Here is a 15000-nt window from a genome sequence, read left to right as displayed (position 1 = left end):
TACTAAGCTAACCGTGTGTCAGATTCATAAAAGAAGGAAAGTGATTCTTGGAAAACTGTTGTGTAATGGTTTGATTCCAGACACTTTGAGTGGCTTGAACTTTGAGCCTTTGCTTTGGAGCCGAGCGGCGCTTGTGTGAAAACATTGAGGTCGCGACTGCCATCGACACCGCAGCGTTCAGGCTCCTCTCGCTGAGCAAACTGCCTCAAGATTACAAATGGATTATTTTGGATTTCACTTCTCATTAGCGCTGCGGTCACCCAAACCGAAACTACGTGCCAGACGGGGGAGAGAGATAAGCAAACACACTTTGACAGAAGTGCTCACTGTATTCCCGCACACTTGATTGGACTCTAGACGAGCCGATGTGGGCCGGTGTGTAATTGCGTGATACCGCTGATCCCTCGAGAGGTGTCAAGAGCGCTCCTGGAGCAAGAATGCACTCTTTACGTGCTCACATATTCAACTAGACTTTAGGAATGTAAATCAGCGGGGACGACCATATTAAAGCAATATCTGGGGTGTAATACGATAATATTTCAAATGTAACTTACTGCGATTTAAAACTGATTTATTGTTTCTTATTTGTCTTCATTGGACATCAGTGCTTTGTGTCGAAGTGCCCGAACGTCCCGCTTTACGTTACAGGTACAGCCATAGAACAAACGCACATATAGGAACATCACATACTGAGTTTGCAATATATTTGAGTGTTTGTTTGATCTAATGCTACAGTACATGTGTACCAAACCATATTAATGTAAATTACAATCACAGCTGCCACAATGAACCGTTTATTCTCGTGGTTGCTGCTCTGCTAAGAGGGCCAAAAGTATCGTTCACACATAAAGCCGTTTCCAGACAGTTACCTACAATTTCCAGTTAAGAGGTGTGAACACCACCCTGATACGGATGCATTTTCCTTAATGCGAAGTTGTATCATAACCTTTAAATGTCCTTTATTGATGGTGTGTGTGAACAGAGCCAGAAGGTTACCGGTTTGAGTTTGTATGAGGTCAGGGCGTGCTGACGTAAGACCGTTCTGATGGAGATGATGCAATTACTCTGCGCCATTTAACATCGGTGTCTCGGAAGTAAATGGCAAATGGTTTGCACTTATATAGCGCCTTTTCAACCTTATTCAAAGTGCTTTACACTGTGACTCATTCACACACACACACACACACACACACACACACACACACACACACACACATGTTGATCTACCTATCATTATGAGGACTTTCCATAGACATAATGGTTTTTATACTGTATAAACTTTATATTCTATCCTCTAAACCTAACACAACCCCTAAACCTAACCCTCACAGAAAACTTTCTGCATTTTTACATTTTCAATAAAACATTGTTTAGTATGATTTTTAAGCGATTTGAATTATGGGGACACTAGAGATGTCCTCATAAATCACATTTATAGCATAATACCCTTGTAATTACTAATTTGTAACTTAAAAATTGTCCTCGTAAATCACAAAAACACACACACACACACACACTCATACATACATACACACACGCACACACACACACACACACACACACACACACACACACACACACATGTTGGTCTACCTATCATTATGAGGACTTTCCATAGACATAATGACTTTTATACTGTATAAACTATAGATTCTATCCTCTAAACCTAACATAACCCCTAAACCTAACCCTCACAGAAAACCTTCTGCATTTTTACATTTTCAATAAAACATTGTTTAGTATGATTTTTAAGCGATTTGAATTATGGGGACACTAGAGATGTCCTCATAAATCACATTTATAGCATAATACCCTTGTAATTACTAATTTGTAACTTAAAAATTGTCCTCGTAAATCACAAAAACACGCACACACACACACACACACTCATACATACATACACACACACACACACACACACACACACACACACACACACACTCCAATGATGGCAGAGCTGCATGTAAGGTGCTAGTCTGCCATTGGGAGCAATTTGGGGTTCAGTGTCTTGTCCAAGGACACTTCGGCATGTGGAGTCATGTGGGCCGGGAATCAAACCGCCAACCCTGTGATTAGTGTCCGACCCGCTCTACCACCTGAGGCACAGCCAGATAGCGTCTCCGCCTTCGGATGATACCAACAGTATTTTCTTCTCTGCACTTCAAGGCTCATTGAAGTCATCACATATGGTGTCATTGAGTCTCGAGCAAGTGCATAAAACAAAACATCAACATTGCCGACTACATACATTCAGCTACAAAATCACACCCGCCATGTTTTCAAACTAAAAGCGTACATATCTGGTGCAGCCGTGTGGAGGTCATTTCTGCCAAACATTTGGTGTTGATGTGTGAATGGAGCTTATGTCATGTTGAGTCTCGACTCACTGATGTATAAACGGCAATAAAGTCTTTCAGGAGCCCTCATCTCAGCTTGTATTGGATAGGTATCCTACATACAGAATATGACAGATGTCCCACACACAATAAGTATATTAATGTTGAACTATATTAATGACAGTTAACAGTCATCGTCTGTCCGTCAATTTGAGAACGCGCATTAGCTTCATTAGCTATCGTGATCTTAGGTAATGAAGCACAACTTCGGTCCCCATTCAAGTAGGTAGGTGCTGTACTTCTGTGCCGCTTGTTTCCATGGACTATAGCGGCCAGGGACTGTTCCGAAGATGCCCGCGGAGTGGACTGACCTGCCTTGAATGAACTTTGGTATATATCCTCCTCTCTCCTGAACTCCACGTTTTGTCCTCCTTCTCTCTTCCTGTCTACATTCTCTACTGATCATAGAGACGAGAGATCAACTTATACAGGACGAGTCTCACCTCAAGTACAATCATTCCAGCGAGTCTGACAGACTTCCTCAAATTCATTCAATCATCCCACAACCCAAGAGCCTCCGCTCAACATGATACACCTCTGGAGCTCCAGGTGTTTCTCTCTCATTCTGATCTCAGACATCCTCGCCCGCTGGTCCTGGCACGAGTCTTCATGCTCCACTGTGGAGCTGCTGCGAGGCTTCAGGCTGTGATGTTTGTTTTCTCTGGACCACCGCAGTATACAGAACACTTGCAGCTTCTTCCAAGTGATTCAGAGGTGTAATTGAAGCACAATGGCTCTCGTTTTAGTCCTTTATTCGGAAAGACGAAGATCTAATTTGACAAATGGCTCAGAGAAAATAAAGAATTTTAATGGTTCTTAAAGACTACCAACAAAAGCGATTATCCCAAACGGCACTTTCGAAAACAAAACGACCAAATGCAGAGGAACCTTTCTGGATACTTGTTTGCCACACTCCTGCTTGTGGGGATGTGCATCTTATTCCCGGGCAACTGCGGGTGACGTGGGCGCAGTTCGACATCATCCAGCGGCACTTGCAGAGAATGTGTATTAGAGGAGTAACTGTTCTCGGTAAAAAAACTAAACCGTACGGGTTGCCACCCAAGATTCGGGAAGCTTTGGCACCGTGGTTCACCTTAAGTTTATTCACGCGTCTGGAGCATCAATAAACTTTTGTCAATAAATCATGTGCAAAGGATTAACCCTGCATCACCAAACAAGTCAAAACTCCAGATTAACCTCCAGCTTCGTGGCTTTAAACGTCTCAGAACAGTAAACCAGGCGGGCATTCTCTGGGACTCCCTGCAAGACCAAGAGTGTGTTGATGTGCCCACGTGCACTGTTGATTTGCCCACGTGCACAGTTGATTTGCCCACGTGCACAGTTGATTTGCCCACCTGCACAGTTGATTTGCCCACGTGCACTGTTGATTTGCCCACCTGCACAGTTGATTTGCCCACCTGCACAGTTGATTTGCCCACCTGCAGCAAAAAGCTGGATTGTGCTTTGCACACCTGCTCGATGCACTGCCATAGAGGAGCCTGTGAGACCTGAAAACAGGTGGTGAACATAATCAAATTAGGCAAATTTTAGTCACATTAGGATCACTTTGACTACAGAGGCCTCAGTACATCAGTGCCATGATTCTCTCACACATGAACTCTTACCAGCTTGACCACATTACAGTCAGTAGAAAGTCTGTATAAGCAGGCTTTGGAAATATTGGAAGTTGAATTCATATAATCATTGTAAAGTTTGAACTAAATACAACATCTTAAACTGGGGAAATATGGTCAGATTTGCAGATATTGTAGTTGTGAATGAAATGTCCATGTCTGGCCCCACCTCCGCTCAATGACTTCATCAAAACTCATTAACTAGAGGGGAATGTAAAATACCGGATAGAACTGCAGATGAAAATGAGCCTGTATGGCTAAATCTGGCACATTTACATGATGGACATAAGTGCTCATGTTAATTAATGTGCATCGTCCCTTTTTTAAATAAAATAAACATAAACATAAACAAGTCATGAGTTTGAATCCAGGGCATGCTGAGTGACTCCAGCCAGGTCTCCTTAGCAACCAAATGGTCCCGGTTGCTAGGGAGGGTAGAGTCACATGAGGTAACCAAATTGTCTCGGTTGCTAGGGAGGGTAGAGTCACATGAGGTAACCAAATTGTCTCGGTTGCTAGGGAGGGTAGAGTCACATGGGGTAACCTCCTCGTGGTGGTGATTAGTGGTTCTCTCAATGGGGCGTGTGGTGAGTTGTGTGTGGATCGTGGAGAGTAGCATGAACCTCCACATGCTGTGAGTCTCCGCGGTGTCATGCACAACGAGTCACGTGATCAGATGCGCCGATTGACAGTCTCAGACGTGGAGGTGACTGAGACTCATCCTCCGCCACCCGGATTGAGGCGAGTAAACGCGCCATCACGAGGACCTTCTAAGTAGTGGGAATTGGGCATTCCAAATTGGCCGAAAAGGGGATAAAACAATTTTTTTAAATACATAAACGTAAATATATTCTTTGAATCCCTTTTGATAAAACTGTCTCCCAAAATGCAAACTGTACATGTAAAGATTACTATAGGCATTTAAACAAATCTCCATCGTTTGTGTGTGTGAATGATTTCTGGAGAGAAAATTCAAAATGGATTTTAAAGAAAATCTATAGGGGTTTCTTTATATTACACACAGAACAATGATTATAAACTATAGTTTAGTGTGCACTATCCATTCAGTTATACAGAAGAGTGCGGCCTGTGCTGTCAGCTCTTGTGCAGCTTTCTGAATATATCTCCTTTGTGTTGATGATGCAATGAACTATATGAACTATAAATGAAAAAACCAATGAACTATAAATGAACCATTGGTCTTCATATGGGCATTGTCATGCTTATGGCCGATCCGTCGGTGAATCCCTCAAACATGCCATTATAGTGCTGAGTTTTGCATGGATGAGCACCACTCGCATTGATCAATATAAACACTAGTTTATTGTAAAACAAATCTCTTGACTTCTCTGAGTTTCCATCTGTTTCCGTGGATGGCGAGGGAATACGCTCACCGTTGGCAGGCATGCCGTGCTACTTAGCAGCAGATCATCAGACCTTGGCATTTTATCAGAGATTGTTGCCAGTTAACTCACACTTCTCTCATTTGAGATATCGCTCTCTTGTAAACATGTTTCTTTGGAACGCTGTTATTTGTGTCATTCTGTGTTAATTACACGTTCAATCACCGAAGGGACTCGTATGGCACATTATCACACGCTTGGTGATGTATTTAATTACCGCTTTGTATGTCATCTTTTGCACTCTCTGAGGAGACTCATTTCGCTCCATTCCGTCGTCATATATGTGACATACATTCACGCTCACGGGGATAGACATGTATGTTTCTCAGATACGTGTGCCTAGAGTTTAATGACATGGAGTTTGGCATGGATGTCTGCATATGGAATAACGTAACTGCCTAGTTGCTTTGTGCACACGTGTTTGTTGTTTTCTTGTTGTTAGGGCTGTCGGGCGTGTCGGGATTGTCGGGCGTGTCAAGCATGTTGGGCATGTCAAGTGTGTTGGGCATGTCAGGCGTGTCAAGCATGTTGGACGTGTTGGGCGTGTCAAGCATGTTAGGTGTGTCGGGCGTGTCAAGTGTGTCGGGCGTGTCAAGTGTGTCGGGCGTGTCAAGTGTGTCGGGCCTGTCAAGTGTGTTGGGTGTGTCGGGCGTGTCAAGTGTGTTGGGCGTGTCAGGTGTGTCGGGCGTGTCAAGTGTGTCGGGCGTGTCAGGCGTGTCAAGCATGTTGGACGTGTTGGGCGTGTCAAGCATGTTGGGCGTGTCGGTTGTGTCAAGTGTGTTGGGCGTGTCAGGTGTGTTGGGCGTGTCAGGTGTGTCGGGCGTGTCAGGTGTGTCGGGCGTGTCAAGTGTGTTGGGCGTGTCAGGTGTGTCGGGCGTGTCAAGCATGTTGGGCGTGTTGGGTGTGTCGGGCGTGTCAAGTGTGTTGGCCATGTCAGGTGTGTCGTGCGTGTCGGGCGTGTCAAGCATGTTGGGCGTGTCGGGCACGTCAAGTGTGTTGGGCGTGTCAGGTGTGTCAGGCGTGTCAAGCATGTTGGGCGTGTCATGAGTGTCGGGCATGTCAAGTGTGTTGAGCGTGTCAGGTGTGTCGGGCATGTCAAGTGTGTTGGGCGTGTCAAGCGTGTCGGGCGTGTCAAGCATGTTGGCCGTGTCGGGCGTGTCACGTGTGTCGGGCGTGTCAAGTGTGTTCGGCGTGTCGGGTGTGTCATGAGACACGCCTGCTCAAATGGACATTTTCAGTGGCCCGCGTGATGTTGTCAGTTATTTGTCTTGCACTGTTTTCCTTTATGGTAAAAGATATAATTTTACATATGCACTTTCATTGGCTGCGAGACTCTTTAAGACCCGCCCCGCACTGTGGAGAATGTGCGTCTCAGCTGTCGCATTAAGTGCCGTATTTCAGAGGTCACTTTACAGAGGTAAAGCGTGTAATCTGTAAACGCAGATGTTTTATTTATGATGTAAACACATATCTTATGTTGTAGAGCTGTTATCTGTAGATACTCAAGCTTTATGAGCCTTTTATGATTTCTCCATTTTGACAATTTCTCGAAGTGTCCGAAGACGTCTCACATTCTTTGTCCATCTCTGTCTTTCAGCATTATTTTGCTTTTTTAATATGTTGTGTAATTTTTGGCCTTTATTATTGAGGTCTCCATGAGCCACAGGTGCAAGTGTGCTCTGTCCCAACTTAGACTCGTTCCTAATCTCGTCCCCATTCCCTCTTTCTGTCTCTTTGTCTCTCTGTGTGAAAGCCAGTGCTCTGGTTCAGATCGCTTTGACACATTTGGTGCCACTTCATACTTGCTTACGGCTGTAAGGAGGTCCCTGTCTTTGATGTGTCCCTGTCCCTGTCTTGATGATTTATTTGTTTTGGGCGAGGGGTGCGGTACATGTCCTGAGCTCTCTGAAACACAGAGGACAAGTTAAAATCATTATGTTTTTTATTTTCTTCTTTCTGTCCAGTTGAACCCTCACAGAAAAGAAAACCTCATCATCATCATCATCTCTGTGCTGTGAATGTTGTTATTTTTGGCAGACTGTGAAGAAATTAAAGACCTCGATTACATAAAACTAGATTTCTGAAGAATATGTGACTGACGCTTGACCTTGTAAAACAATGTCATAATGTCAGTGTGTTGTCTGTGATTGGCAGGACATGGCTGGGATTGTGCAGACCAAACAATCTTTATACCATCTGGCCCACGTTTGTTTAATTGACCATTAAAAATGGGTGACTTTTATAATTTTTTTTCTGATCGGAGCCACATTGAGAGCCCCATATCTCTGGGGTTTAACCATTTAGGGCCTCAAGAATGAAGATACAAAAAGGAAAGTTTGTTTTGAACCAGCATTTAAAGTGATATTAAGATATCTTTAATACTTCTCGAGTTTAAGAGTCTGGGTATCTCAGCGAGTATTGACGCTGACTATCACACCTGGAGTCGTGCTGAGTGACTCCAGTCAGGTCTCCTTAGCAACCAAATTGGCTCGGTTGCTAGGGAGGATAGAGTCACATGGGGTAACTAAATTGGCCCGGTTGCTAGGGAGGGTAGAGTCACATGGGGTAACCTCCTCGTGGTCACTATAATGTGGTTCTCGCTCTCGGTGGGGCGTGTGGCGAGTTGTGTGTGGATGATGCGGAGAATAGCATGAAGCCTCCACACGCGCTACGTCTCCACGGTAACGCGCTCAACGAGTCACGTGATAAGATGCGCGGATTGATGGTCTCAGACGCGGAGGCAACTGAGATTCGTCCTCCGCCACCCAGATTGAGGCGAGTCACTACACCACCACGAGGACTCGGAGCGCATTGAGAGTTGGCCGTTACAAATTTGGAGAAAATGGGCAGAAAATATTATATTAAAAACAATTAGCATTTTTGGACTTTCACCGTTGGCATATCAACTGATTTTAGTGGTGGATCTACCAAAAAAAATAAGAAATAAAATAATGACGCTGACATCTTTCTTGGATTAGTTGTGCTCCAAAATCATGGATGAAAATCGACTTTTTAAAGAGTTTAATACTTGTGGTTACGGGTTTAAATCACTTTGAGCAATAACAGTATTGTTTATTTGTATATTGCATTGTTAGAGGTTATCATCGTCTCTTTACATCACATCAGCAATACATCTAAATGATATACATATGGATCCAGTGGGCAGTTTAGGACGCTGGAAGACTTTGTCACTGTTCAACACATGCTTTCATGTCTGTGATGTGTGTTAGCCGTGACCTCTCTGTGACCTCTCTGTGTCAGAGCTCAGTCTGTAGCAACATGAGCAGCTCATATAATAACATGTGATGTGATAAACATTTATTTTGCAATATTTTTTACTTAAAACTTACTGTAAAAAAATGTAATTTAGAAATGTCTTTTTATCATGTGACAACACAGTTATGAGTTTAGTGTGAATGTGTTGATTGGCCAATCAGACATGCTCATCAGCCGGTGCCTGTAGTATCAATATGCTTTAAGTATAGTTCGAACACAAGCTCTCTCTTTTTCCCCACACAGCCGTGCTATCAAAACCAACCAGGACCTTCTCCCCGAAACGCCTTGGATCAACATCTTCTACGATGACTTCTGGGGGACGCTTCTCACCCACAGCGGCAGCCACAAGTCGTACCGGCCGTTCTGCACGCTGTCCTTCCGCCTGAACTACGCCCTGAGCGGCCTGAACCCCTGGAGCTATCACCTGATCAACGTGCTCCTCCACTGCGCCGCCACCGCGCTCTTCTCCAGCTTCTCCGGCCTGCTGCTAGGGTCGGGCCGCTGGAGCCTGCTGGCCGGGCTTCTCTTCGCCGCTCACCCCATACACACCGAGGCCGTGGCGGGCGTCGTGGGTCGGGCCGACGTGGGAGCAGCTCTTTTCTTCCTCTTGTCCCTGCGCTGCTACATGCGGTACTGTGCCCTGAGGACGAGCGGCGTGCACGGGCGGAGCTGGCCGTGGTTTGTGAGCACGCTTGCGTGTGCTTCCTGTAGCATGCTGTGGAAGGAGCAGGGCGTGACGGTACTCACTGTGGCGGCCGTGTACGACGTGTTTGTCTTCCATCGGCTGAAGTTGCAGCAGGTTCCCGCACTCTTCTGCAAGGTAAACATCGCTTTACACCATTACAGAAACCAGCTGTGCAGATGATTTCCTAATTGCTCACATGTGCACAGAAAGAAAACAATAGATGTGTTTGTGGATTATTGGTATAAACGGGGGGTGGATTGAGGCATGATCGACATGGGCAGCTGCCCAGGCACACATGTATGCTCAGCTCAGCTGTTTCCCTTCTTCAGAACGCATGGAAAGAAAACCATTTGTTTACATTGGCCAGAGATGTTTGTGTTTTCACATGCAGCACACAGCGGACGCTGCAATTATGTTTCTACAGTGTTCAAATGTCAGTTATTGCAACTTTGTTCACCGCACTGATTTGTGTTTGCTGAATGGCAACTGCTTTAATGTTTATGACCCGTTGTGCCCTCTCAAACGACCGCTCATCCGAATCCGACACGGGTGAAACCAGCCCCCTGTAAAATCCTGCTTTTAATGAACACAGCATAATTACAACATTTCCGCAGTTCATAATCTGGAAAGTTTCTGCAGTTGTTGAACTCTTTTATTTATGGTCAGAGAGCAATCGTAACCAATGCTCCATTAATGACCTGTAACCATGTTGATGTATGCTGTTTACATAAGCAGAGTAATTAGTGCAGCGGCCGCTCATAAACAGTAGCTGTGTGAGTGTGTGTGTGTGTGTGTGCGCCTGTGTGTGTGTGTGTGTGTGTGTGTGTGTGTGTGAGTGTGGGTGTGTGTGTGTGAGTGTGTGTGTGTGGGTGTGTGTGTGTGAGTGTGTGGGTGTGTGTGTGTGAGTGTGGGTGTGTGTGTGTGTGTGTGTGTGGGTGTGTGTGTGTGTGTGTGTGTGTGTTTGTGTGTGTGTGTGAGTGTAGGTGTGTGTGTGTGTGAGTGACTGTGTGTGTGTGTGTGTGTGTGTGTGTTTGTGTGTGTGTGTGTGTGCGCCTGTGTGTGTGTGTGAGTGTGTGTGTGTGTGTGTGTGCCTGTGTGTGTGTGTGGGTGTGTGTGAGTGTGTGTGGGTGTGTGTGAGTGTATTGGTGTGTGTGTGTGTGTGTGTGAGTGTGAGTGTGGGTGTGTGTGAGTGTATTGGTGTGTGTGTGTGTGTGTGTGTGTGTGTGTGTGTGTGTGTGTGTGTGTGTGTGTGTGTGTGTGTGTGTGAGAGTGTGGGTGTGTTCAATTATAGTTGAAGCATTTACACACAGTGCTGGTTCTTCAGTGCAAATCTTTATTGTTCTCAAGCTCTGTGTATCAGGTCAACTTTTACTCAAGCCGGCTTGTCAAGAGTGTTTTCCATCGATGATGAAACACTGTGAGATTTGGGAACTTCAACCAATCAGCACAAATTCAACGTGATGTGTGTAAATGTGAGTGTGGATTGTCTTTGAGACAGTGGGTGAATCTCACTAACCCTGTCAAGAACACATGTTGCTGGACATCCTCCCAGTAATGCATTACAATAATCTAGTCTTGAGGTCATGAACGCATGAATTAGTGTTTCAGCATCAGCAACAGAGAGCATGTGCCGTAATTTAGCAATATTCCTGAGGTGGAAGAATGCTGTTCTACAAACGTTGGTAATATGATTATCAAAGGACAGATTGTATCAAATATAACACCTAATTATTCACTGTTGGAGATGGTGTAACAGGACATCCGTCCAGAGTCTAATTATATTGTGGCTTATTTTTAGAGTTTTTCCTGTACTGACAAACCCCCAGTGTGAGTCTTTTCAATAAAACTCTTAATATACACTTCACAGCTGACGCACTGAAGGACAGATTATATATAACATATAATGTGGTTATTAGATGTTTATATGCTTGAATGTTTGTAACCTATTATAATAAAGATATTGTTATGTTTTAATGAGGTACAGCTGAATACTGTGTGTTTGCACTCATGTGTATTCTGTGCCATTAATGCTTCATCACTGTGACGTGGCACTACAGAGAGACAAGAGCTGTGTTGTTCATTCATAGACTGGCACTGACAGAATCTGTGCTGGCACATCAGGTTGGGCATCATGGCCTGTGGGTGACAAAAGTGTCTGATGTCTCATGTGTGACAGGCCTGTCACTATAATTACATTATCGACTTGTTTTACGATATATGGCCATGACCACTATAATTTTTGCTGATGTTTGTTTACATAATTAATGTCACCAACATTTTAGCCAGTTGCACTGTGTCTGCTGTCGTCCGCTCTGTGTCGCAGGTGGGGCTCAGCTTCACACACACACTGTCACACACACTCACACAATAATAGTGTAATAATAGCGTAATAATAGTGTAATAGTGGTGTAATACTAGTGTAGTAATACTAGTGTAATGATAATAGTGTAATAATAGTGTAATAATCACGTAATATTAGTGTAATAATAGTGTAATATAATAATGGTGTAATAATAATGGTGTAATATAATAATGGTGTAATAATAATGGTGTAATAGTGTAATAATCACGTAATATTAGTGTAATATATAATGGTGTAATAGTGTAATAATAATAATGGTGTAATATTATAGTAATAGTGTAATAATCACGTAATATTAGTGTAATAATAGTGTAATATAATAATGGTGTAATAATAATGGTGTAATAGTGTAATAATCACGTAATAATAGTGTAATATAATAATGGTGTAATAATAATGGTGTAATAGTGTAATAATCACGTAATATTAGTGTAATATATAATGGTGTAATAGTGTAATAATAATGGTGTAATAATATTATAGTAATAGTGTAATAATCACGTAATATTAGTGTAATAGTGTAATAATAGTGTAATAATCACGTAATAATAGAGTAATAATAATGGTGTAATAATGTAATATAATAATGGTGTAATAATAGTGTAATATAATAGTGGTGTAATAATAGTGTAATATAATAATGGTGTAATAATAATGGTGTAATAATCACTTAATATTAGTGTAATATAATAATGGTGTAATAATAGTGTAATATAATAATAGTGTAATAATAATAGTGTAATAATCACTTAATATTAGTGTAATAATAATAATGGTGTAATAATAATAGTGTAATAATCACGTAATATTAGTGTAATAATAATGGTGTAATAATCACTTAATATTAGTGTAATATAATAATGGTGTAATAATAGTGTAATATAATAATAGTGTAATAATAATAGTGTAATAATCACTTAATATTAGTGTAATAATAATAATGGTGTAATAATAATAGTGTAATAATCACGTAATATTAGTGTAATAATAATGGTGTAATAATAGTGTAATTATAATGGTGTAATAATAGTGTGATAATAATAATAGTGTAATAATAGTGTAATAATAATAGTGTAATAATAATACTGTGATAATAATAGTGTAATAACAATAATAATAGTGTAATAATAGCGTAATAATAATAGCGTAATAATAATAGTGTAATAATAATAGTGTAATAATAGCGTAATAATAATAATAGTGTAATAATAATAGTGTAGTAATAGCGTAATAATAGCGTAATATAATAGTGTAATAATAGTGTAATAATAGCATAATAATAGCGTAATAATAATAGTGTAATAATAGCATCTGTAGTGTCTGTAGCGTCTAAACATTTAGTGACACTTTATAACAAGGTTTCGTTTCTACATTAGTTAACATGAACTAACAATAAACAACACTTCTATATCATTATTAATCTCTTAATGATTTCATATATTCTAATTAAATGTAAACATGAATTCATGCACTATGAACTAACAATGAAGAAATGTATTTTTTAGAGATGGATAAATGGATAAAGATGGATAAATACTGTCAAATATTGTTTGTTGTTAGTTCATGATTTCATTATTTTGGTTTTGTCTCCGGACAAGTAACATTTATACTCGGACCTGTGAATGAACAATTTACTTCTTGAAGGACAAGCACATGAAGATGCTTAATGTCGTTTTCCCGACAACTGCATAATTCCAGCCACAACGTTTGGAAGAATAAGTCCAAATGGACTTTCAAAGCCGTATTCAGAGCTCTGGTGTGGGAATGTTTTAGCTATAAGCCACAGGAGAGAGGAGATGCCAACTTTATTAATATACCAGCCAGTATGCCAACTCTAAAAACAGTGGCAATACAACTAACCTCAAAGCTCATCTTGTCAGAGTTCATCACCATCCCATCCAGTTTTCCGAGCTGGGAACAACCCCACAGTTGGAGATGAAGAGTCATCTTCCTTATACACAATCCCGATTCCAACATCTAAATATTATTAACAGCTCATTGCTCTTTGTAACGGTGTACTTGCATTATTATTATTAATCAGTGGCATGAAGTGGTCTTAAAATGACGATCATATCCTTTATCCCAATTATTTCAGGGACAATATATCGTCCAATAACAGCAGTAATCGTGACCGGTGTAGTGACCGCTCCTGCGCTGTGATTGGACATCTGTCCATCAATCATCGGAACGTGTCGCTCTGACTCATAACGGCTCAGTGTCGAAGTCAGAATAACTGTTAACACAAAAGCTTCACGAGACGTCTGTGATCTCCAGGACAGTGATGAGTTTACACAGACTGAAGACTCGTTCGCTGGAAACATGTCATCTACACGCTAAAGAGCGTAATGTTGAACGTGTCCTTCATCTGTACTGTGGCTTTAATGACGGCTCATGTTAAATGTGCTGGCGTGCATCAGAAGAGTTCTGTGATTGTGAGACCGTTTGTCTGATTTATCATCCCGTAGCTTTTATATTGATTGTAATTCAGAAGCTGTAAGTGAATATCATTCAGACTGCAGGACGTTTGATTATAGAGATTAATGAATTCAACTCTATTATCTCCAGTTAAAGGAGCTGGGATGCGCTCAGGGCTTTCAACTGAATTAAAGTCTCAGTTCAGAATACTCTATTTAATTCCAATAATGGCTACTGCTCTATTCACTCGTTCATCTATTAACACGTTCATCTATTCACTAGTTCATCTATTCACTCGTTCATCTATTGATGTGTTAATCTATTCACTCATTCATCTATTCACACGTTCATCTATTCACGTGTTCATCTATTCACTAGTTCATCTATTCACTCGTTCATCTATTCACTCGTTCATCTATTCACGCGTTCATCTATTCACTTGTTCATCTATTCACGTGTTCATCTATTGATGTGTTAATCTATTCACTCGTTCATCTAGTCACGCGTTTATCTATTCACGCGTTCATCTATTCACTAGTTCATCTATTCACTCGTTCATCTATTCACTAGTTCATCTATTCACTCGTTCATCTATTCGCGTGTTCATCGATTCACTCTTCATCTATTCACGCGTTCATCTATGCACTAGTTCATCTATTAACTTGTTCATCTATTCACTCGTTCATCTATTGATGTGTTAATCTATTCACTCGTTCATCTATTCACGTGTTCATCTATTCACTAGTTCATCTATTCACTCGTTCATCTATTCACTCGTTCATCTATGCGCGCGTTCATCCATGCACGCGTTCATCCATGCACGCGTTCA

At 41.6% G+C, this 15000-nt stretch overlaps 1 protein-coding gene across 1 annotated transcript in view; it reads left to right on the top strand.

The window, feature by feature from the left end:
• The window catches only part of LOC127661946 (protein O-mannosyl-transferase TMTC2-like), a 118042-nt gene that overhangs the window by 68028 nt on the left and 35014 nt on the right, over positions 1-15000 (top strand). The window contains exon 2 of the mRNA XM_052152926.1: positions 8953-9529. Within this exon, the coding sequence (XP_052008886.1) occupies positions 8953-9529 (577 nt within the window). The remainder of the gene's footprint in view (positions 1-8952; positions 9530-15000) is intronic.

This window comes from Xyrauchen texanus, chromosome 21 (assembly GCF_025860055.1).
Source record: "Xyrauchen texanus isolate HMW12.3.18 chromosome 21, RBS_HiC_50CHRs, whole genome shotgun sequence".
Classification (NCBI taxonomy): Eukaryota; Metazoa; Chordata; class Actinopteri; order Cypriniformes; family Catostomidae; genus Xyrauchen; species Xyrauchen texanus.
Note: the sequence above shows the minus strand (reverse complement) of the source record. Positions and strands in the feature narration are given on the sequence as shown.